General features: G+C 40.9%; 3 protein-coding genes across 3 annotated transcripts; 2 read left to right on the top strand and 1 right to left on the bottom strand.

The window, feature by feature from the left end:
* The first annotated feature begins 159 nt into the window (after positions 1-159).
* LOC135172987 (uncharacterized) lies at positions 160-2,373 on the top strand. The gene is made up of 3 exons (XM_064139560.1): positions 160-165; positions 252-2,159; positions 2,269-2,373. Exons 1-3 carry the CDS (start codon positions 160-162, stop codon positions 2,371-2,373), a joined length of 2,019 nt encoding a protein of 672 aa, XP_063995630.1.
* Positions 2,374-2,420: 47 nt separating this feature from the next.
* Positions 2,421-3,578, top strand: LOC135172986 (uncharacterized). The gene is made up of 2 exons (XM_064139559.1): positions 2,421-3,356; positions 3,477-3,578. The coding sequence occupies exons 1-2, from the start codon at positions 2,421-2,423 to the stop codon at positions 3,576-3,578; spliced, it is 1,038 nt and encodes a 345-aa protein (XP_063995629.1).
* Positions 3,579-15,205: 11,627 nt separating this feature from the next.
* LOC135172984 (uncharacterized protein F54H12.2-like) lies at positions 15,206-15,916 on the bottom strand. The gene is made up of 2 exons (XM_064139558.1): positions 15,817-15,916; positions 15,206-15,618 (listed from the first exon to the last, which is right to left on the bottom strand). Exons 1-2 carry the CDS (start codon positions 15,914-15,916, stop codon positions 15,206-15,208), a joined length of 513 nt encoding a protein of 170 aa, XP_063995628.1.
* Positions 15,917-24,624: the final 8,708 nt, after the last annotated feature.

Raw genomic sequence — 24,624 nt, 5'->3', positions numbered from 1 at the left:
CTTCGAAAATTACGTCACAATACTAATGTTAAGAAGTCTCTAGTGAAGTGTATTTTTAAAAAATTTTTTATGAGAAATATATGTCTTTTGAATATTTTTACTTGTAACTTTTTACTCCCCATCCCTTAGCCCGGTAGCTTATCCTAATTTTGACGGCAGATGTTGGTATTCCTTGGGGTTTCTTTGAGTTAGGTATATTAAGAAGATACTATTAAGTATATTAAGAAGATAAGGCTCGGATTCGCTTACAGAAGCTCAACAGGCGATTGGCGGCAGATCCACAGGCTCATACACTATACCGGAAATTCATTAAGGAGTATGAGGCCTTGGATCACATGCAACGGGCACCATCGACGTCAGAGACACGGCTGGCATACTACTTGCCTCATCACGGAGTGCTGAGACCGGATAGCACGACGACCAAACTAAGGGTCGTATTCGACGCTTCACATCGAAGCTCTACGGGAGTGTCACTGAATGATATCCTTCATTCAGGACCGAAACTTCAAACGGAGTGCTCTGACGTCCTCATCTGGCTTCGTCGGCATCGATTGGTCTTCGGAGCGGACATCGAGAAAATGTTCCGCCAGATTCGCGTCCATCAGGATGATTGGGACTATCAACGAATCTTCTGGAAGGACGACGACGGCCAGATCATCGAATATCGGTTAACAACGGTCACTTACGGGACCAGCTGTGCACCTTGGCTGTCTCTTCGGGTGCTGAAGCAGCTGGCAATCGATGAAGCTCATCGATTTCCTTTGGCTTTATCAACGTTCGCACGGGGGCGATACGTTGACGATATCTACGGAGGTGCAGAAACCGAAGAGGAATTGGAAGCAATAATCAAGGATCTAATCGGACTCTGCATGGCGGGCGGCATGCCACTGCAGAAATGGTGCAGCAACGCGCCACGGACACTCGGACAACTCGGAATATCGGCGGAATCAGCTCCAACTATCGAATTCGGGGAATCATCAGTGAAAGTGCTGGGCCTCTGCTGGCAGCCTCAGACAGACACTTTCCACTTCAAGGCAAGAAACTTCAGCGGAGACACCATCACCAAACGCGTAATCCTGTCCGAGATTGCGCAAATTTATGATCCTTTGGGACTAATAGCACCGGTCACCATCACGTCAAAAATATTCATTCAAGAATTGTGGCTGCTCAAACTCGACTGGGACGAGCAAATACCAATGACACACGCTAAACGGTGGAGAAGTTTCAGGGAGGAACTTCAACGGCTGAGCAGCCTATCAATACCACGATGGCTACGTCTTTCAGCGGGAAAGAAAATACAACTTCACGGATTTGCGGACGCATCGACCCTGGCAATGGGTGCATCGGTCTATCTTCGATCCTGGTCAGCATCATCGGGAGTCAACGTCAACTTGGTTTGTGCCAAAACCAAGGTGGCTCCCCTCAAGAAGATGACCATTCCACGGCTGGAGCTCACGGCAGCTGTCATGGTCACAAATCTAATGGCCTATGTACAGCGAGCTCTGGAACTTGACGATGCGGAGCTCTACTTATGGAGCGACTCATCAGTAGCCATCGCATGGATCAACGGAGATCCATCACGGTGGAAGGACTTTGTGCAGAACAGGGTTCTCAAGATCCAAGAAACCCTGCCTACTGCCAAATGGAATCACATCAACGGCAAGGAGAATCCAGCGGACTGCGCATCAAGAGGAATATCACCACCGGAATTGCGGGAGCATCATCTCTGGTGGACTGGACCATCATGGCTTGTCCAACCACCAGAACAATGGGTAGCAGCATCAACGGAAGGAGCATCAACGGAATTAGCATCAGCCTCGGAATTAGCATCAGCGGTGGCAATGGAGGCGAAACCACCCACCACCAGCTCATATCCAGTGCACATTGTCGACGAAGATGCACTGATCAATCGGATTTCGTCATGGAACAAGCTAGCTCGAATCACAGCCTGGGTGAATCGAGCAATAAACAAATTCAAGGGACAACCAACACCGGATTCTCCACAACTCGGAACTACGGAAATAGAGGACGGAAGACTATTCTGGGTTAAGTACACCCAACAGCGATACTTCGAACGGGAAATCAACATATTGAAGGCTGGAAGATCACTGGCAGCCAAGCATCGTATGGCGACGCTGACGCCATACCTGGAGAACGACGTCATGCGCATGGGCGGACGTTTTCGGAATTCAACATTGGATCCGGAGGAGAAGAATCCAATTATTCTCCCACGTCACTCACCGCTATCATCACTTATCATTGCGGAAGCTCATCAGAGGAGCTTCCACGGGGGAACGCAACTCACGTTGGCACACATCCGGCAGAGGTACTGGATCATCGGAGGACGGGCACCAGTACGCTCACACATATTAAAGTGCGTCATCTGCGCACGTCATCGAGCTGTGCGAGCTCAACAGCTGATGGGACAGCTGCCATCGCGACGAGTGACACCATCACGAGTCTTCCTTCACTCAGGAGTAGACTTCGCCGGCCCAATCAACATCCTGAGGTGGAGAGGCTCCGGGGCAGGCAAAACGATGTACAAGGCGTACATTTGCTTATTTGTCTGCTTCGCCACATCCGCCACACACTTGGAACTGGTCACAGATCTCACGGCGGACGGATTCATCGCAGCGTACAAGCGATTTACGGCAAGACGGGGAATTTGCGCGACCCTGACCAGTGACAGGGGATTAAACTTCATCGGGGCAGAAAAGGAATTACGGCAAATCATCCACCAGGCATCCAGCGAATCGGCAACCATCAGGAACTGGCTAGCAACAAACGGAACGGAATGGAGATTTAACCCGCCCTACTCGCCACACATGGGAGGCAAGTGGGAGGCCGCGGTTAAATCCACGAAACATCACCTACGGAGAGTGATAGGAACTTCAACTCTGACGTACGAGGAATTTACGACTCTTCTGACTCAGGTTGAAGCCATCCTGAACTCGAGGCCACTCTGCCCGATAAATAACGACCCGCAAGACACCACGGCATTGACACCAGGGCACTTCATCATCGGCGGATCGCTGACAGCGATTCCAGAACCAAGTCTGGAAAACATCAACACGGATCGGTTAAACCGGTGGCAACTTATCACGCAGAAGGTGCAGAACTTCTGGGACCATTGGGCACGCGAGTGCGTGCATCGCTATCAACAAATCTATCGGTGGAGGAAACCAACGGACGACATTAAAATTGGGACGTTGGTTCTCATATCAAATGAGCAGGAACCGCCAACCAGATGGCCCCTGGCTCGAGTCATCAGGATCCACCCGGGACGGGACAACTTGACCAGGGTTGTCACACTTTGGAAGGGCAACAAGGAAACGCAGCGGGCAATCCATCGATTGGTACCACTACCAATCAACAGCGACCTACTGGAAGGTCAAAATTAAACGGACAGTCTACATCGTCACCCAGGGGGGTGACGCAGGGCGGGCGGTATGTTCAAAATCCCGCGGTCAATTCAGGATGACCAACCGGACGACCTCGGCCAATCACCCTTGACCATCGTAACGAGAGGTTACGATCGATCTCGGGATCGTTACGATGGTCAGTACGCCATCATCTAGCATTCGGACAAGACATACGGTGTGTCTTACGGGAATTCCACCGGGGAATTATTGGCTACCATCGGATAACCAACGGGGTTAGATCGGCAAACCAACACGGCGGAAAATACAGTCCACTATTAAATAAAGAATAGTTTTAACACCTCGGAGTGCACACTGTGTATAATTATTTAAAGGGAAATAAATCGGACATTCATCACACCCAGTGCCAAATTATTCTACATCACCGGAACTTCCTCACCCACCATCCCATCCGGCCCAATTCATCCCGGAAACTCACAATAAAATAAACAAATATCGATACAATAAGAAAAGAATAAATCAATAAATCCCCTAAAATCGACCAAGCGTCACAAAACACGAATTTAATTTATAGAATAATATCACTGTTGTCCAGTTAAAAACTGAGTAAAGACTTTCTGAAGTCAATCAACCAAAAAGGGGAAAAAAAATCAAATAATAAGGTTACAACAGTCAACGGCGTCAGAAATAAATACTTAATGAACAGCTGCGTTCCAAGGCGCAAGTTACTCTTGTCAACAGAAAGTAATAAATTAAATCAAACAACGGAGTTACGAAACTCAATTGCTGTCGGAAAAGTCAGAGAAATTAATCAGAATTGAAATGTTACAATTTTGTCAAAATAATCTAGTGACTCGGAACAGTAACGCGAAAATCGATAAGTCTGCGTGACCCCGAACAAACAAAAATACAGGAAATAAATACAAAACCAGAGACAGAATAATCCGGACGTCACGAGACCTTGAAACTATGAAAATCAAGATCAAATTCAATGGCGAGAAACTAATGAGTTTGCGACACAAATTATCGAACAAAAGTCGCAAGACGACTCATAGAACGTTAGCTAACAAATCTTTATACAACCTAAATTAAAAACAATTAGCAGAACGAGAGAGAGAGAATCAAAATCACTGAAAGAAGTGGCCAGAGATTCCCTGACAGAACAATCCGACCAATGGTCCACAGGACACAGGTGTACGTAACACCAACAAAAAAAAATAGAATCTCTGCCCACAGTCTTTAACAAATTCTTCCAAATACAAAAGAAATGGCCACCACGCTCACCCGAAACCTCCACAACTTCCTCAAATCCGTCCAAAATGCTCCACAGCCTCAGAATAGATAATCAGGTGAAATGGCGTCCTTTGCACAACAAAAATTGACAGAAGGTCCGCTCTCGATCTCCACCAAACAGGAAGTGATTTTCATAGACACGTGACAATTCGCAACAGACCGGTAACGCGGTGATATTAGGTAATGGTGGGGGTGACAACGTCATCATTCACCAATCCCACTCAACCAGACATGCGCAACAGAACAATTAATCATAACGCATGCGCTATTAATTTCAGCTATGCTTAAATCGGTTAATAAATTGTAGTCGATCCAGGTTAACACACCATAAACGCATCCTCAATAACTCTAAATACACCCTGCGTCCTCCGTTGCCCTGAGAGAAATAATTCTCTCACATTAATATCGAATGAATATTTGATGATCGGTAACAGCCACGTGCACGACCAAACTGCGTCACTTCCGGGTACATGATTCCTGAATGGTGGCTCCAATGTCGGCCAAATCAAACGCTCAGTTATCATTCAAATTATCACGAAGACTAATGACATCTTCCGACTTCCCCAGGATCCTTGATGACGTCCTCAGCAAGAACGCGGTGGCGCGTGATTTGATTCAAAAATAAAACAAATAAAATAAATCAAACATATTCTTCCTCTCTGCTCAAAACTCTCGCCACTGAAGGTGACTTCCCGTCTGGTGGAAGTCTCCAGAATCGCGAAACGGTCGAGAACCAGTAACGTGGTAAGATACCACGTTACAGTATAAAAGTTCCTTTACGTGCAAAAACTTGAAAAATATATTTGGTATACCAAGACCAAGAGAGACACGTACCGGCACCAACAATGAGCCTATGAAAACAATTTGAAAACGAAAAAATACTCCATGTGTGGACAGCTGAACAAGGAAAGATGCTTAGATTTCGAAATTGAAATCCGGTTGGGACAACTCTTCATCCTTCAAACCCACCCCCAACATCCACTCACTCATCATCAGTCTAGCTCTCGTATAGTTTACAGAAAAAATTAAAAATAGTCGATACATGCCAAGTGTCCATGAAGACATCAGTACAGCTAACCAAGAGGGGCATGTACCGCTACCAACAATAGCCAATTAGCCTATGAAAACAATTTAAAAATGAAACACTACTCGATGTGTGGACAGCTGAAAATGGAAAGGTCTCATAATCTGCAAACACCTCCTGAGGCAATATTTTTCCTGATCCTGAAGTATGCTTCAGGATAAAGAACCTTCTACGCTGAATCCTCGTTAGTAGAAAAACCGCGCCAAGTACGTTGGTCGCGGCGTTTTTTTTGAACATTTTTTTTCGACCAAATATCAGGCGTTTTTGGCATAAACCTTGTATTCAGAGTGGTGGCTTTGTAAATACGGCAGTGTATTTACACAAGCTTGGCTTTTCTTTTGATTTGTAGCATTTTTTGAAACCAGTGAAATTAACTCAACCGTGCAAAACACAATGCATTGAAACGTGGACTTGGCCATTTTTTTCGAAAATTATTTTTGATTTTTATGAGATACTTATAAACAAGCCTAAATGTCATACCTCACACTTCTCAGAATTCGAACCTATAAAAATGTCTTTCAACACTCACAAGAGAATAAGATTGACTTTTGTTCTCTATTTATTTTATGAAAATCCAACAGGCCCCCTCAAAAATCAATCTCATTTCTTCAACACTCTCATGCCAATTAAAATTAGGTTTCACGAGATATTAAAAAAATAACTTAATATACATTTCTAATAAACATAAGCAATAGAACTTAATAAACTATGTATGTGTCTTCCTCGCATTTTATACTGGGGCAAACTTACTGTGGTCCAACATTCGTTGCTCAGAATCAAAGGAAAAACCCAGAAAAAACTTTGATTAAACCACTGCTAATTGTTTATCTACTAATTACAAGCTTAATACTATTTTAATCCCATTTGCCCTGTTAGTTCAATAAATTTGATGCTTGGAAGTGCCTTCGTCATAGCATCAGCCAGTTGATCACCTGTTGACACATGTTTTAATTCAATTAGTCCTTCTGAAATTCTCTCTCTTGACGAATGATATTTAATAACGATATGTTTCGTTCGCTTGTGGTTCGTTGGATTATTCCCAATACTAATACATCCCATGTTATCCTCAAATATAACAATCGGCCCTTCAATATTAATTTTAATGCTATTGGCCAACGATCTTAACCACAATGCTTCTTTAACAGCTTCGTAAAGAGCCATGTACTCTGCTTCAGTCGATGAAGCTGCTACTGTTAATTGTTTCCGTGTATTCCAACTGATTGTGCAATTATTATAAATTTTGAATAGAAAGCTAGTTGTAATTTTCCTATCATTTTCGTCATTTCCTCAATCGGAATCTACATAGCCGCTTATAATATTAGAAAAATTACCACGTATATATGTTAACTTTAAATCAGTAGTACCCTTCAAGTATCTCAATACTCTTTTTAAACACCTCCATAATTCTTCATTATTTTTATTTGTATATCTACTTAGAATACTAATCGCTGCACACAAATCGGGTCTAGTGCAAACCATTATGTACATTAAACATCCGATTAAGTTTCGACTGGGTGCGTCATATTTTTTATCAGTGTTTAATGCTCCAAAATTTATTTTCATCTCTAAGGGTGTACTCACGGGGTTACACTCACTCATTCCCTATTTTGCTAGAACTGTCTTTATGTAAGCACTCTGATCTAAAGGAATTTTATTTTCTTTTCTAATAATTTTTATCCCCAAAAATAATTTGATATCGTTTAAGTCGACCATAGCAAATTTATTTTTCAGATATTCCTTCAAATTGTTCATTGTATTTATATCAACCGTTGCTATGACTAAACCATCAACATATAAAACTACATAATTATTTTTCGAAATATCCCCTCGATCTAAAATATAAATACACCTATCTACTGAAGAATTTTGAAACTTTTTCTCTTTCAGTGTTTTCTCAAAAACCTCAAACCAGCACCGGGCTGCTTGCTTCAATCCATATAAAGCATTATTTAATTTGCAGACTTGGTTATCTGCAGAAACAATCCCTTCCGGTACTTTCATAAAAATCTCTTCCTTTAGATTTCCATTTAAAAACGCTGTCTTAACATCCATGTGATGTACTAATCAATTGTATTGATTCGCAAACGCAAGTACAAACCGAAAACTTGCAATTATAGCTACTGGGGCGAATGTTTCATTATAGGCAATCAGATATTTTTGACTGAATCCTCGCGCAACTAGACGAGCTTTATATTTTAGTGGGTTCCCAAATTCATCATTTTTAATAGCGAATACCCATTTACAGTCAATTATATTAACGTTATCCGGCCTTGGTACGAACGTCCAAGTGTTATTCGCGAGAAGAGAATCTATTTCATCTTGGATAGCCTGTTCCCAGTGAACTCTATCCTCTCTCTCGTATCTCCGCATACGATTACGGTATTTCACATACAACGGACTGAGCACTCAAAATATACTCGTCAATAGATTTTTCTCTATATGATACAGGGGCACGTTCTTTTCTTCGATCGACTCCGTTGTTGCTTTACACTCATTGTTTATTTCTGAAATTTCGTCAAGCCAAATTTCTTTTCCTTCACCAATTTTAATATAATCAGGTGCATGAGACGTTCCTGGTGCTGATTCATAGTCAAAGTACTCAGTTTTGTTTTCCGTATCATGTTCTATCCGGGCACCCCGACTGTGGGCCCCTTCATCCCCCTCCAACCCTTCAACAGGCCACGAGTGTGGGAAATCCGTCTCGTCTACAATGACGTCCCGCACAACAACATGCTTCTCATTTTCCGCGTCCCAAACTCTGTAGCCATTTGGTTCATATCCGACTAGAATCCCTTTCCAAGACTTTTCTTTCTAGTCTTTTTATGAACGTAAACGGTGGAACCAAATATCCTAAGATATTTAATTTCAGGTTTCCTACCGTGCCACATTTCATATGGAGTTTTATTCTCCTTCAGAGCTTTCGTTGGGGTCCTATTTATCAAATAGGTGGCAGTCAACACTGCATCGCCCCAGAACACATGCGACAACTTCGCATCGGCTAGCATTGACCTAGCCCTATTATTTATGGTCTGTACCATACGCTCTGAAACACCATTTAATTGAGGAGTTCGTGGGACTGTTAAATGGTAACTAATACCTCGATTAGTACAATAATCTTCCATCTGATTTGACAGATATTCACGCCCATTATCGCTATACAAATGTACTACTTTTAGGTTGAAATGACTTTCACTTTTAACGACAAAATCCTTAAAAGCTGAAAACACTTCAGATTTGTATCTTAGCAAGTATGTTACACAATAATGGGTCTTCTTCTCTACAAATAACACGAAGTAATTCCTGCCATCAACCGTAGGAGGAGTGATCGGCCCTGCTACGTATGAATGTATAATAAACAACGGACGTTTTATATGCTCTCTGTCTTTTTCTTTTCCGAAGGGTAAACATGCCTGCTTCCCGAAAATACAGGATTCACATAAACTATCAGTTAGAATAATGTTAGCAATTAATTCCGAATCCTTTACCATTAGCTTAGATTTTAATTGTAAAATTTTTGATTTGCTCATGTGGCCTGACCGTCGATGCCACAACTCATAATTATTTTTAATATTTGCGATATTTACCGTTGTATAACTAATCTTGAAATCAATGGTAAATAAATTGTTTCCAGGCTTACCTTCCATCAGGATTCTACTGTTTTTACTTATCTGTACGCCCTGGTCGTTGAACAAAACTGTTAAACCAGCCTCTCGCATCCTTGCGATTGATAGCAGGTTGTGTGGAATTTCTGGGCTGTACAGTACGCCCTCCAAAGTTCCCTGAATGTCTCTGTTACTTATCACGTTCAGGATGCCCTTCTTTGTCGCACTTATATAGTGGCCATTTTTCGCCACAGAAATCTTCATTGGCACTGCCAAGTTCATAAAGTCTTCAACCAGATCACTACGATTTATGATATGGTCGGATGCTCCTGAGTCCAAAATAAAAACAATTTCCTTGTCACCCTAACCTTGCTTTGGGCAACTGACCATCATAAAACAATAGCCGTCATCACTTGATGGGATGTGTTGATTGGCTTGAACAGTATTTACTGTTTTCTATTGCTCTTGTTCTGGGGTCCGTTTGGTCCATGAGCCTCTTTTCTCTTTCCGTTTCGTTTCTTCCATCTGTGCCCGCAAGTAGTATCTGCAGGTGTTGCGCATGTGTCCGGGTAAACCGCAATAAAAACATTTTCCCTTAAAATTTCGGTTGTTAGGGTTTGACCTGTTCATCGCATGAGGGAAATTTCGTCGTGTGGCATTCCCTTTCCCAGAGTGTTGTCTCTTATTGTCTCTGGGTTTCACACTCACAGCTTGTAACACCTTAACACTATTGTCACTGCTTTTTTCTTTGATTTTTATCTCATAGTCTAAAAATATTGTTTTCACAAATTCAAGAGTCAACTGATTTTCACTGATTGTCTCTAGAGCAGTGATGAATCCGTCATAAGCCTGTGGCATTGTTAAGAGTAGTAGAGACACTTTGTCAGCCTCATCTAATCTTCCACCGGCACCAATACACTTTTCGACTAAATCATCGAATTCTGCAAGATGACTAATCGTCTCTTTAACTCCTTCAAGCTTCAATGTGTGCAGCCTCCTGCGCACAGAATGTTGACTTGGGAGACTTCTTCTTTCGTAAATCTGGTCCAAGTTTTTAATTATTTCTCTCGCTGTAAGGCCAGGTTTGGCAAAGCTCAAATACGCATCACTAAGATCTGAACGACTGTCTTCCGTGCGATAAGTTCAGCATTTTCCCACTTCCTTTCGATCGGTTGCTCAGGCTCTGAGTCAATCACTTTAATTACTTTTAGTCCAGCGAATAATTCACGCACTCGAAATTTCCACTCATTATATTTTTCACCATTGAATGGCTTAAATTCTGTCCTATTATTAACTTCCGCCATCACTGTTAATTTTATTAATCACTTAATGAACTGTCACTTATAAAACTGCACTAATTAATTATATTTACTAATTCACACTAAACATATAAAACTAATGACCGCGGGTAAGCGGTGTGCGTGCTTCCCCTTCTCCACGGACGGACGTTCCATTCCAATTATTCCAATTATTAAATAACCAAATGGATTTACGGGATCCCACCATAAGACATTTGTTAAAGACAATTTGACTCTCTGCAACAAATGTCTTGTGACAAAAGGCCGTAAATCCATTTGTTTAGCTGATAATCAAGAAAACGCCTTTATTATTATTTCGACAATTTTAAACATTAATTATGTAATCTAATCACCCACCCCCCCGAAAGGATTGTCTGGAAATTGGCAATGAGTGAGAGAGAAATTTCTTTCCCCCTCTCTCTTTCTCTCACTAGCGGAATGGAACGGCCGTCCGTGGAGAAGTGGAAGCACGCACACCGCTTACCCGCGGCACACGGACGTAGAGCCGCGCAATGCTCGCGCCCCATTGGCCGTTCTTTTCACCCCCATATCTCGATAGAGGTGCGTCCGAGCGAAAAGTGGAAAAGGACTTTTCCGTTCCAAATCACCCCCCAAACATGCCGGTGCACCCCCAACAGAATCATAAAATTGACCCGGTATACCGATTTCTTAGGCGAAATGACCAGGTCTACAAAGGGAAACAACACCCTGGACCTTCCAACCAGATGTTCTCAAAGAGTCCTATTCATCCCACTTTGTCTCCATACTTATAAACAAGCCTAAATGTCATACCTCACACTTCTCAGAATTCGAACCCATAAAAATGTCTTTCAACACTCAGAAGAGAATAAGATTGACTTTTGTTCTCTACTTATTTTATGAAAATCCAACACACTTAAATCCTTCAATTCTCTGGTCGATCCAAATCCGAAGGGAAAAAAACCCTCCGAATATGCCTCGACCATCAAAATTATCGGATAATTTCACAAATATTTCGTTGCGTACATTCAATGCCGCTATAGGAAACAAGCCTGCCGGGTTATGGTTTCCGAATAATGCAAATCCGCTGCAAAGTCTCTTCGGTCTTGGAAAAATCCAGATCTGCAGCAAGCTGGAGGACTTTCGCCACAATGCCACCACTTTTTGCAAAGTACCGACATTGCACCCACGGAGAACCTCGGGGAGGTAGTCCTTGGTCTAAGCCCAGATATGTAGGACCTCAAACATTACTGCCCCTCAATGGTCCATCTTCCAAATTCACAACGGATGCCGTTACAATCAAAAGAACATCTGATGGAATTTAGAACTCAGCGAGGTACCGATTTCCATGGTTTAGTTTGCATATATATGTTTGGTCATACTATCAAGTCCTAAATGCTCTATATAATGAGTCACCCACGCAAAAGATATTTGCGGAGTGTGAGCTTTTTGAGAAAATGCCATTTTGAATGGTTTGGCCACCATGCGCGCCACCAGGAACACAACCGCGCACTTGGCATTATTCTTACTTTAAGTACCCCTGTACAACCTCAACTGGTCGTCCGGCTAGTAGAGATAGAACCACCTCGAGGTTTTGGTTCCCCGTGAGGTGCACACGAAGCACAATGGTATTTCAAATGCGTTCGAGCGTGTCTGGAGGTTCCCAGTTGCACTCGGAGTCCGCGGGTTTCGTTGCGTACAGTAGAACATCCGTAAGTATTTACGGTCGGAGGTTGATGATGATGATGATATGATGTTTATCACACTGACTGTTGATGTCTTGCGGCCGTTTTCTCGGTGTCAGACAAGTCATAAAGCTTGCGGTTGGTAGGAATGTTGGAGTGAGAGATTTAAATGGGATGTGGGGGGTTCAATAATTTTTTTGATGCATTTAAGGTAATTAGCCACAATGTAGTGTAACGTGACATTTTCCTGTGGGGTTGGAAAATGCCCATTACCTTTGCCCTACTTCGCCTTTATCTAATTAAACTCAAAAATCTAAATCAGTGGGCGCCAGATACTTTTTAGGCCGGAAGCATCAAACCGGAATTTTGGCTGAATCTCAATCATCGAATCCCAAAATACACAAAAACGAAAACGTAGCTCAAACATATATCAAAAAGAAAGAGAGCCAATTAGATTCTGGGGAAAGGTAACTGTCCTCGGGTCGCTCAGTGTGCTAGGTTGTGGAGAGACGGGTGGGTTTCAGGTGGAACCAGAGGTGTGGGCCACAAAAATGAGGGATTCAGGAGGGAAAATCACAAAAAAGTCACAAAGAATAATTAAATTATCTATATTTTTCTAAATTTTCCACCCTCCTAGCTATCTACAAATAATATACAAAACATTCCTAATACTATCTTTCTCCGGCATTTTCTTTGAATTTTCTTTGATTTTTACCAGGGATAGCAATCCTGGATAATTTTTAATAGATCCCCAATCATGACCAAAACTTCGGAGTATGTTCCCAAATAGCTTTGCCTAGTTTCCCCAATATATGTCTCCTAAAAAAAATCTCATGTCAATGAAGGCTCCGCCCTATTTCCCGAGGTTCTCCCGAAATTTTCCGAGGGGTACCGGATGGGGTCACCCTCTCCAGCCTAATTGTTTCAACCTCGGTCCTAGCGCACTCCTTTACCGACCGGGTTCTAAATACGTGATGGCTCACTAATAGTTTAGGGTTTTGGCGCTTCCCACGGGTTGATTCTCCGGGATCCAGGGGCGGGGGGTTCGACAGGAAAAGGATGGTGGGTGGGTGGTAAGGGTCACATGGTCCAAAAATGCAATAAAAGGGGGATGGGGTAGAAAGTGGAGGGCGTGGGCAATATGGGTATATGTGTGGAAAATGAAATAATTATATGATCCATAATTTATTGACGTATATGAATCATTTATTCCGAAATTGTTCTGGTATGGGAGGTGGTACATAATATTATGGATTCAAAAAATGGTGATAATCAAACTTATTATTGTTATTATTACCATTATTATCAAATTAGTGCAAACGGAATATATTTTTTCAAGAACGTTGATTACAATGCCAACTACCTTTACCAGACAAGTTCTGAAAAGGTTTACTTAAATTTCTACGATTACACTTGTGTTTTTGAATAATTTTTTCGAACATTTGCATAACAATGCAATCGTTACGTTTTGTGTCTGAAGTGAATAATTTATGAAAGGACTCTAAAGACCGATCATTGACCAGCCAGTGTTGCACAGTAATGCAGTACTGCCCACAAACATCAGACGATATATCTTGGACGCTTCTCTGGCTCCATTCATATACACTGTAATTTCGCTTTAGGCGCTGAGAGATTCTTCTATCGAAGGGCAGCATTCCGAAGCTGTCGAAATAGATTCCTCGCGTATTTGAACCGAGGTAAACGGCAACCCAGTGGCTTCCTGCCTGATTGTGGTTGTTGGTGTTGATGATGACAGCACAGGTCGGGACTATGTTCAGCGGACACAGTCGGCAAGACAGATACCTCTAATGCATGCATCTATATGCGGTAATACCTCCAGGAGCTCATGTGTATTCATAGAACGATGGTAAGCCGCAAAATTAGGGTGAACCGCGTTCAGCAGGTTAGATGCAACTAATGCAATCTTATGCTGCGGCTCCACTAAGAAGTCTTCCATTTTCATCCGCTGTAGTCGACAATATTCTGCCTTGTGGAATCAATTTCTAGCAAATTGTCATATTGGGGTTCAACAAACAATTTACATTATGGTCTGTTGATTAATTCAAGCAAACTTCAATACGAACACTTCCACTTTTCACCAGATTCCAATGGCCAGCGAAACTTGCAGATAAATCAGAGGTCAGATCGAACGCGAATAAGCAAAATCCATCGGAATAGTCCTGACGAGAAATGTTGTTTCCATCGTCGCTAAAATGTGTTCCAGTCTCAGTAAATAAGGTGTTGAATGCTTCCACATCTAGGCGGACGCCAGAGGTGAAACTTGGCTGCAGAGATTTTGTAGGTGCTTAACGTCCATCGACATTCAGGTATAAAAAGTTTATCACGCAATTTTGAACGTTGAAGGGATTCTTCTTCCTCGATCCATTGAAACTGGCATTTCCAACAAATCCCATTATGATTCTTTTAGGCAGCTGCCCCAAAATCGCATTGTTTATTGTCTCTCCCATAATCCCATTATGGAGAACAAACGATTTGACCTCAACCGGTGTCAAAGGATATTTCGCAGTTGTCTTGCAAGCGTTTTAGCGTGAGCTATCAAAATTCCAGGGCTGAGTTTCACACGGCGAACTATCAAGGAGGCTTCTACTATATTTAACTTGTAATTGTGTATATTATCGTCCATAAGGCAATAGTCATGCTTTGCACGGATAAGACGAACACGGAGGTCTACACCATTCATCAACAACTTGTCTTGATTGAACACGTCAGAATGTAAATGCCCCAGCAGGTTAAATATATTTCCACCTTTAGTAAATGCTTGACATGAGGCTACCCCATTGTTGTTTCTCAAATCGCCCGACACTACAGCACTAGAATCCATTGCACAATAACTATCCGTATCCCGAAGAGCCATTTCGAGATGTCAGGACTTTGCATCTGTTCCATAGGTCAGTAGGGTTTCAATGTATCCTCTATAGGCGTATAGATCATTTGCAGACGTAACCACGATTTGGTTGAAATATACATCCACTTGATTAAACAGTGATGGTAAAACATTATTCACAGGGCCAACAGAGTCCTCAAGAGCAGCACAGCCATCGGGTCTCAGGATTCTGTCGCCAACTTTGATTATGGTATGTGCCAAATCAATATATTCTTTTCCATGGACTGGTACGATGAATTCAATGGGGGCATTGTCCGAGAGCATACATACAGGATTGTAATAAATAAATTGAGAATTTTCAATACATGTTTGGGTAGGTGGTACGGTAAATAGATCCAGCTCCGACTTCACACACTCAGAATAGTGCGAATGTAGAAACGACATCATGATTACTTGAAAATATTGAACAAGTCACGAGTCTTCCGCTTTGATTTATGCCTCGTTAATTTTGCACTTTCTTACTTTTATTTGTTTGCAATGGCTCTCTTCTTTTTATTCTTCCGAGTTTTTGATGTCGTCTCAGATCCACGGCCGGTGAGGTTATGAGAGGCGAAGCGTTTACGCTTCCTCTTATATCCTGACCCACGCACCATCGACCCACGCATCAATTTTGTCCTGGGCCCTGCTTTTCAATTTCAATCCAGACTCGGCCAATCGGTCTTCCAGCGCAACCTTTAAAGGCTTGCACATTTGTCACTACATCCCCAACAACGTTAATACCCGCATTGAGAGCTCTTTTGCCGACAGATCGCGCTGCGCTTCCCAGGAAGGGTAGAATGCGTCGAAAAAGGCCCCAAAGGAAAGCTCCAATTCCATGACCTCGCTGATAAGGGCTTCCAAGGTATACCCTCCCAAATTTAGTATATCTATCCGCTGATCCTCCACCAGCTTGGCTTGCGTAATCTGCAATGTAGGGACTCATTTTTTTAGTCAATCAATCCTCTTGAAATGAAGTGTTACGTTCAAAGGACCATATTCAAACGGAATCATTTCACCCTGATTGCATCTTATACCTATTTCAATTGTGCGAAGTGAATACCTCATCAGCGGAAAATAATGAGGAGTAGAAAACGTAGTGCAGTGTATGGATCCGTAGGTATACGCAGAAGCGCTGAATGGTACCACTCGTAACAGGGATGACTGCACGTCACCTGTTACGTAGGGTACACAAAGATCGCTGTAGATGAACAAATTCGCAGGCAAACCTCTGGCCAAACTTGCTGGTAAAGATCCTTCACAATAGGGCTTGGCGTTTGTGAAGCTTTGGATACGTCTCTCAAATCCCAACATACCAGGTACTTTGTCGGAAAGTCTAATGCATGAACTGCGCTGCCGCAAGTTTTGGAGGTACAGTGTCTTCCAATTTTCACAAAACCTTGTTGAGACAAATATTCAAATCGGAGATGAGCACTCAAAGGCGTGAAGTCATTCATGAACCCCACTAGATCAGTTATATCTTTGAAAACTGCAGTAGGTAGAAAAAATGTTTGTAGTAAGTTTGTCTTGCTCTTATTGGGGTTTGAATTACTAACGAAGTTGATTGAAGCATCTTTTCGATCACGTATATGTAGAAAATCGCAAGAAAATTGTATTTCACTCAAGCCCAGTACTCATTCTCCTTCCAGTTTAACTTGTTTTGGAAGCAAGGTTGTGAATTTCGATGCTGTCTCGTCAGGATGATAGCTCATATTGCTGTTGCTGGGTAGTACCATATAAAATTCGTTTCACTCCATTTTTTTCCAATTGCATGCAGTTCTGCAGCACGTATCCAAGAATCAAACTTATCAGGATATCGTTCCCAATGAACAAGAATTATCTTATTTTGTCCTTTTCCCTTAGAGTGTATGACACGTTGGACTATGTACTCGTCCTTGTCTGTTAGAATTTACGTTTCAAATATTTAACAAAAATTAATTATTTTGAATGGAATGGATGGGTCCTTGTATAAGTAATATTTCCATTATTCTAGTGTTTCCACTTGAGAGTGGAAAACATTTCTATGTTTAATAGTAGTAAAATATTTTATTGCTTTATTGTCGTCAGGGCCTTTTAGTTGGGAACTTTTTATAACTGCACTTTACCAAGGGGATTTCCCCAAAAACCATGTGGTGACCAGACCTGGTCAAAGTGGAGTCTCTTAATGGAGATTCAGGGGGTGCAGAGGTTATTGCTCTCTACAAGTAGAGGTGAATCGGGGCCTGACGAACAATTTAGTTTTAGTCTCGTCTTAGAGTTCATAGAGTGTGTAGTGTCCTTCTGACGATTAGAATCCAAATTGGTCTAACATATTTTTGTATTTGTCACTTCGTTTTTGGAAACGAAACAGAACGGTCGTGCCTTTGCAGCGTTATAATAAAAGATACCAAATAGAACTTATAATTTTACTTTTTCATTATTTACCCTTATACCATTTCCAATAGGTTATGGGCCCAGGGTACGCGGTGCGCGAATCGGTTCTCTAATATTAGGGGTGAATAAGTGAATAGTGAAAATAATTAACGAAAGTGACAGTTGAGACAAAAGTGCCATAATGGAAGGATTCAAGTTCGCTAGGGAGTTCAAGCCATTCAACGGAGAAAAATATAGTGTATGGAAATTCAGAATTCGGGAATTACTAACTGGAATTGATGTGATAAAAGTGATAGACTCAGAGCCAGAGGACCCGACATCGAGGAAGTGGATGAGGGCTGAACGACTGGCAAGAAAAGCGGTTGTCCAACACCTTGATGACACATTCGTGCCCTTCGCGAAACCCGGTCAGACAGCCAAGCAGATCCTGGACAATCTGGACAAAATTTACAGCCGAAAAAGTCTTCCCAGCCAACACTCAATTCGCAAGAAAATACACGAATTGAAATTTCATGGAGCTACACCACTGATCATCCACCTCACAGAATTTGATGATCTCGTGGGCGAGTTCATCTCAGTGGGTGGCAGATTGGATGAACCTGACAAGGTGTCTCTTTTGTTTTTAACAATGCCGGACTCTTATGAGAGCGTCATCACTGCACTTGAAACCATCAATGGGGATGAATTGACACTCGAATGTGTCAAAAAGCGACTACTAGATCACGAAGTAAAACTAAAATCGAAAGCAAGTGAGACAAGTGCCAAAGTGTTATATGTTGAAAACAAGAGTGATAAATATAAACAAAAAGTGTATTTAGGGAGTGCTAATTTCAAACGACGGAATTTGCATCGGGGATTTAAAAAGTTTAATCCCAGAAGCCCAACATTTAAAGGAAAGTGTTTTCACTGTGGAAAACAAGGGCACAGAAAGAATGAATGCCGACACTTTCTGAGGGCTCAGATGGAAGAGAGGAAAAGAGGACACCATAAAGGAGCAGGATCAGGCCAAGAGAGACAGAGGATATTGAAGACAGTGCAAATTGCCCAAAACGCGACATCCAGCTGTGACACAGATGGCTTTGCCTTTATGGTCAACAGGAATCTGTGTCAACAAAAACAGGATACAGAAATTACATTCATATTAGACTCAGGTGCATCGGAACATTTAATCAACCGAAATGATTTGACGGAAAATTTTATTAATCTGAAAACGCCGATTCAGATTTCTGTTGCCAAAAATGGGCAATACATCAACGCGACGAAACGAGGAACGCTAAATATAATGACGGACAGCGGAATTCAAGGGACCCTTCGGGACGTTCTCTACAGCCCTGAGCTCCCACATAATCTACTATCGGTCACCAGAATGCGAGAGGCGGGCTTCACAACTATATTCGGCCCAGAGGGAATAAAGATAAGTAAAGATGGTACAATACTTATAGAAGGTAAGGTACAAAATAATTTATTTACCGTTAGCCTAAAAATCATCGCGCGAACGGCGAATAATGCTGCTAGTATTAATATAAAAGACAATTATGATCTATGGCACCGGCGATTAGGACACATAGGAAAATCAAAACTTATGCAAATGAAATTAAAATCAATGGTGAAGGACATTGAATTAATAAAAAATATTTCGCCGAACGATGATTTATGTGAATCATGCATATTAGGGAAGCAAGCGCGTTTACCATTTGGAAAGGAGAAAGATAGAGAACACGTGAAACGCCCATTATTTATTATACATTCAGATGTTGCGGGGCCAATCACTCCTCCTTCGATAGACGGTAAAAATTATTTCGTTTTGTTTGTCGATCAGAAAACACATTATTGCGCTGTTTATCCCCTAACATATAAATCGGAAGTATTCTCGGTCTTTAAAGATTTTGTATCAAAGGCTGAAAGCCATTTCGGTTTGAAAGTCGTGCATTTATATAGTGATAACGGAAGAGAATATTTATCCAACGAAATGAAAGAATACTGTATAAAAAGAGGTATTAGTTACCATTTGACGGTTCCTGGAACTCCACAGTTAAATGGGGTTTCAGAGCGAATGGTTCAAACCATTACAAATAAAGCTAGGTCAATGATAGCTGATGCGAAGTTGTCGCGAATTTTTTGGAGTGATGCAGTATTAACTGCAACTTATTTAATCAATATAACGCCAACAAAAGCTCTCAGGGAGGACAAGACTCCATACGAAATGTGGCATGACAGAAAACCCCAAATTAGATATCTGAAAGTATTCGGTTCAACAGTATACGTTCACAAAAAAAACAGAAAGTCCAAGTTCGAAGAAAAGTCCTGGAAAGGGATTCTGGTAGGGTATGAGCCGAATGGTTATAGAGTTTGGGATGTAATGAATGATAAATATGTTGTCGTGAGGGACGTCATTGTAGACGAGACAAATTCCCCACACTCGAGGCCTGTAAAAGGGCTAGAGGGGGATGAAGGGGCCCATGGTCGGGGTGCCCGGATTGAAACTGATATCTTTGACGACAAGTCAGGATCAGTATTGTCTCGTGCATCTGATAGTATGCAATCAGATGAAATAGAGGAACCAAATAAGGTCGATGATTATAATGATCATGGCGGACCAAATAAAATTCCTAAAATAAACAATGACTGTGAAACGACAACTGACATTAGAAATCAATCGATAGATTCATCAGAAGGTGAAACCGTAACTAATGAGTTGCGAAGAAGCAATCGATTAAAAAATCTAGCCCCTGTATCATATAATGAAAATATAAACGATTATCTCCTATGCGCTCAATCAGTCGCGTGTAAAGTTCCGCAATCGTATGTGGAGGTAGAGGAGAGTGATGACAAAATCCATTGGGAACAGGCCATTAAAGAAGAGATAGATTCTTTGATTAAAAATAAAACCTGGACGATTGTACCGAGACCGAAAAATATAAATATTGTTGATTGTAAGTGGGTATTCACAATTAAAAACGATGAGTTTGGGAAACCATTCAAATATAAGGCTCGTTTAGTCGCGAGAGGATTTAGTCAAAAATATATGGTAGATTATAATGAAACGTTTGCCCCCGTTGCAAGAATAACGAGTTTTAGATTTATCATTGCTTTTGCAAATCAGAATAAATTGCTAATACATCATATGGATGTAAAAACAGCCTTTTTGAATGGTGACTTAAAAGAAGAAATTTATATGAGGGTACCAGAAGGTATTAATTGTGAAAACAATCAAGTATGTCGATTAAATAAAGCTCTGTATGGGCTAAAGCAAGCAGCTCGTTGCTGGTTCGAAATTTTTGAGAAAGCTCTCAAAGAAAGGAATTTCAAGAATTCATTAGTTGATAGATGTATTTATATTCTAGATAGAGGAAACATCTTTGAAAATATTTATGTAGTCTTGTACGTCGATGATCTCGTAATAGTTACTGCGAACATCGAAACAATGAATAGCTTTAAAAATTATCTAACACATAAGTTTTTAATGGTTGACTTGAATGAAATTAAACTTTTCTTAGGAATAAAAATTTGTCGAAATAATGATAGGATTACGTTAGACCAGAGCGCATACATTAGAACAGTACTTACGAAATTCAAAATGAATGAGTGTAATGGAGTGAGTACACCGCTTGAGAGCAAAATAAATTTTGAAGCACTGAATTGCGATACTAAGTATGACGCCCCATGTCGAAATTTAATCGGATGCTTAATGTATATAATGGTCTGCACAAGACCAGATTTGAGTGTGGCAATAAGTATCCTCAGTAGATTCACTAATAAAAATAACATAGAATTATGGAGATGCTTAAAGAGAACTTTGAGATATTTAAAGGCAACGATTGATCTCAAGCTAGTTTATACGCGAAGTGATTCGCAAAGAATTTTATGTGGCTATGTCGACTCTGATTGGGGTAGCGATACAATAGATAGAAAAAGCACTACAGGTTTTTTATTTAAAATGTATGATAGTTGCACTATTTCTTGGAGTAGCAAAAAACAATCATCGGTAGCGGCTTCATCGACTGAAGCAGAATATATGGCGCTATATGAATCAGTTAAAGAAGCCCTTTGGTTAAGGTCATTAGCAAAAAGTATTAAAATAGAAATCGAAGGACCTATAACAATTTTTGAAGATAATATAGGGTGTATTAGTATCGCGAATAACCCAATAGATCATAAGAGGACGAAACACATTGACATAAAGTATCATCTCACGAGAGAACGTATAATTGAAGGACTAATTGCCTTAAAATATGTTTCAACAGGAAGACAGTTAGCAGACACCCTGACCAAACCGCTTCCAGCAGTGAAATTCATTGAATTAAGAGGACAAATGGGTTTGGAATGATCCAGAAGGACTCACACTTCAAGTGGACTAATAAGAGTTTTGTAGTAGTAATATATATATATATTTTTTGATTGTATAAAATTAGTAGTGGTCTGGTAAGGTTTTTAACTGGGTTTTCCCTTCACCTTGTGCAACGAATGTTGGGCCACAGTAAGTTGACCCAGGATAACAAAACGCAAGGACGGCACATTAATAATTAAGGAAATAGTTTAATAATTAAAAATAATATTTTTATATACTATAATTATAAATGTATAGAGAACCGATTATGTTAGTACAAGTGTTTATTAGATCTGATTAATTTTTGAGGGGGCGTGTTAGAATTTACGTTTCAAATATTTAACAAAAATTAATTATTTTGAATGGAATGGATGGGTCCTTGTATAAGTAATATTTCCATTATTCTAGTGTTTCCACTTGAGAGTGGAAAACATTTCTATGTTTAATAGTAGTAAAATATTTTATTGCTTTATTGTCGTCAGGGCCTTTTAGTTGGGAACTTTTTATAACTGCACTTTACCAAGGGGATTTCCCCAAAAACCATGTGGTGACCAGACCTGGTCAAAGTGGAGTCTCTTAATGGAGATTCAGGGGGTGCAGAGGTTATTGCTCTCTACAAGTAGAGGTGAATCGGGGCCTGACGAACAATTTAGTTTTAGTCTCGTCTTAGAGTTCATAGAGTGTGTAGTGTCCTTCTGACGATTAGAATCCAAATTGGTCTAACATATTTTTGTATTTGTCACTTCGTTTTTGGAAACGAAACAGAACGGTCGTGCCTTTGCAGCGTTATAATAAAAGATACCAAATAGAACTTATAATTTTACTTTTTCATTATTTACCCTTATACCATTTCCAATATTGTCCGTTGGTTTATTGACAAGCACCAATTCTGGTTCATAAAAAAATTCCTCAATTGGTTAGTCAGCATAACCCATCAACTCGTATATCGGCAATGATTGCCTAAAAATGGCTTTTGTTATTTTGAATATTTCTTTACTCCAATTAGTCTCATATCCATTCTCAAAGATGCCTTTCGTTCGACTGATGCGCACATAGTTAGCAACTCTATATTTAAAGGATTCTTTACGTAGTTTCTCCGTCTTGAATCGAGTTTGTATATTACGTCACACGTATGGTGCATTATTCACAGTCACAGCCGCAGGCGTCATCTTTATTGAAGAATGTCGGGCGTTGTTGTAAGACTCGACAATTTGTTTCAAAGCATCTGTATACTTATATGTTCGACTATGTGTAAAGTTACGCCACATAGGTTCCTTTAATGGCCGATGGAAGTGCTCCACAACTGCAGCTTTTATGTCGGGATTACGTGTAAAATGACATTTTATTTTCTTATCAGAAACAAATTTTTGGACACTGTTGGCCATAAATGCTTTGTCCTTGTCCGTTTGTCCAGAAACAGGAACGCGCCCCCCATTTGTATCCATTATACGCTTGAAGGCTTCAAGAACCTGTGATGCCGATTGGTCTTTCAATGGCTCTACCCAGACAAACTTACCTAAGACATCAATAACTACAAGTAAATATGAAATCCCGTCATTATATGTTTTAATGATCGCAATTCAACTAGGTCAGCCTCCCACACATCATCAATGTGGGTTACTGTGTAATGAAGATGCGGAAATTTACGCTTAATGGGTCTATGCAGTGTATAAGTGTTCTGAGCATTAAGCCAATTTCTTATTTCAATTTCAGGTATTTCTTTCTTATGTTTGACAAAATATTCCGAGCCCCTTTGTATCCGTCAGGCTCCAGAAGGTTAAAATATGTCCTCGATAGTGTTTCATTGTTCAAAACGGAAGCCATGATGTAACTTTGTCGGTTTTCACTGTGTAGGGAGGACTTATCCGTGCTTTCTTCAAGTTTTTACGGGGGCGATGTACAAGAGTGCGCGGTGTATAGCCTTTCCCTCTGCTACCTTCGTCTACAGAAGTCTCGTCCTCTGAAATTTCAGGTTCTTCCCGATGCCTAATGTCTGGCAATGCTGGCGGAGGCTGATGAAACTTGCGATTACCCAGAAACTCCCGAGGGGTGTTCAGACTTTGGAGATAAACCATAAAATGTTCCCATCCTTTAGCTGAATATGTTTTCCGTGCTCTGACAACATCTTGTATGAGATCCACAATATTAACACCAGGAAATGTTTGTCCATCCAAAGTCACTTGTCCTTTTGAATCCTATTTGAGTCTCTTACCAGTGTTAATGGTGTCAATGTATTCTAGTATACTAGCAGCTTTTCGCTGATATACTTTAAGTACAGTAGCAACAATAGCTTTTGGGTCGTATCGTTCAGTGGTTTCAGTTTCGATGGGGGTCTACGTTTCTAACACTGGCGTTTTACTCTATTCTAGATAGAACATATATCGCCTTAAGACGTCATTATACAATTTCCATTTTTCATGATCGTCTCTAGGATTGTTCGAATTTAAAATTTTCAATAGTTGGGTATCTAATCTACTTGTAACAGTGCCTGAAGTTTGAGCTGATGGCTGAATTTCTTTAGCCAATTCAGTTAAAACATGGCGAGCACCAATATGTGAAGAATTTTGTTTTAGGCGTTCCACACTGTCCGATGGTACAAGAATCATTTTACGTGCATGTTCCATCCTTATACAATAACTGAGCTAAGTGCGCTGATCAGAGGACCCAATAGCTTCGGTAAAATTGAGCCGCCTTACTGATTGATGATTTTTTTGTTACTCCT

Source organism: Diachasmimorpha longicaudata, chromosome 2 (assembly GCF_034640455.1).
Source record: "Diachasmimorpha longicaudata isolate KC_UGA_2023 chromosome 2, iyDiaLong2, whole genome shotgun sequence".
Lineage (NCBI taxonomy): Eukaryota > Metazoa > Arthropoda > Insecta > Hymenoptera > Braconidae > Diachasmimorpha > Diachasmimorpha longicaudata.
This window is presented reverse-complemented; position numbering and strand designations above follow the sequence as displayed.

What these genes read in the sequence shown, in the direction of transcription:
- LOC135172987 (XM_064139560.1), top strand. An exon ending in CGCCATACCTGGAGAACGAC is followed by an intron (nt 2,160 to 2,268) that starts GTCATGCGCATG and finishes TCATTGCGGAAG; the next exon opens with CTCATCAGAGGAGCTTCCAC.
- LOC135172986 (XM_064139559.1), top strand. Translation starts at nt 2,421, where the DNA reads ATGGGACAGCTGCCATCGCGACGAGTGACACCATCACGAGTCTTCCTT. An exon ending in AGCGGGCAATCCATCGATTG is followed by an intron (nt 3,357 to 3,476) that starts GTACCACTACCA and finishes CGGTCAATTCAG; the next exon opens with GATGACCAACCGGACGACCT.
- LOC135172984 (XM_064139558.1), bottom strand. Translation starts at nt 15,916, where the DNA reads ATGTGCAAGCCTTTAAAGGTTGCGCTGGAAGACCGATTGGCCGAGTCT. An exon ending in AATTGATGCGTGGGTCGATG is followed by an intron (nt 15,619 to 15,816) that starts GTGCGTGGGTCA and finishes AATATTTTCAAG; the next exon opens with TAATCATGATGTCGTTTCTA.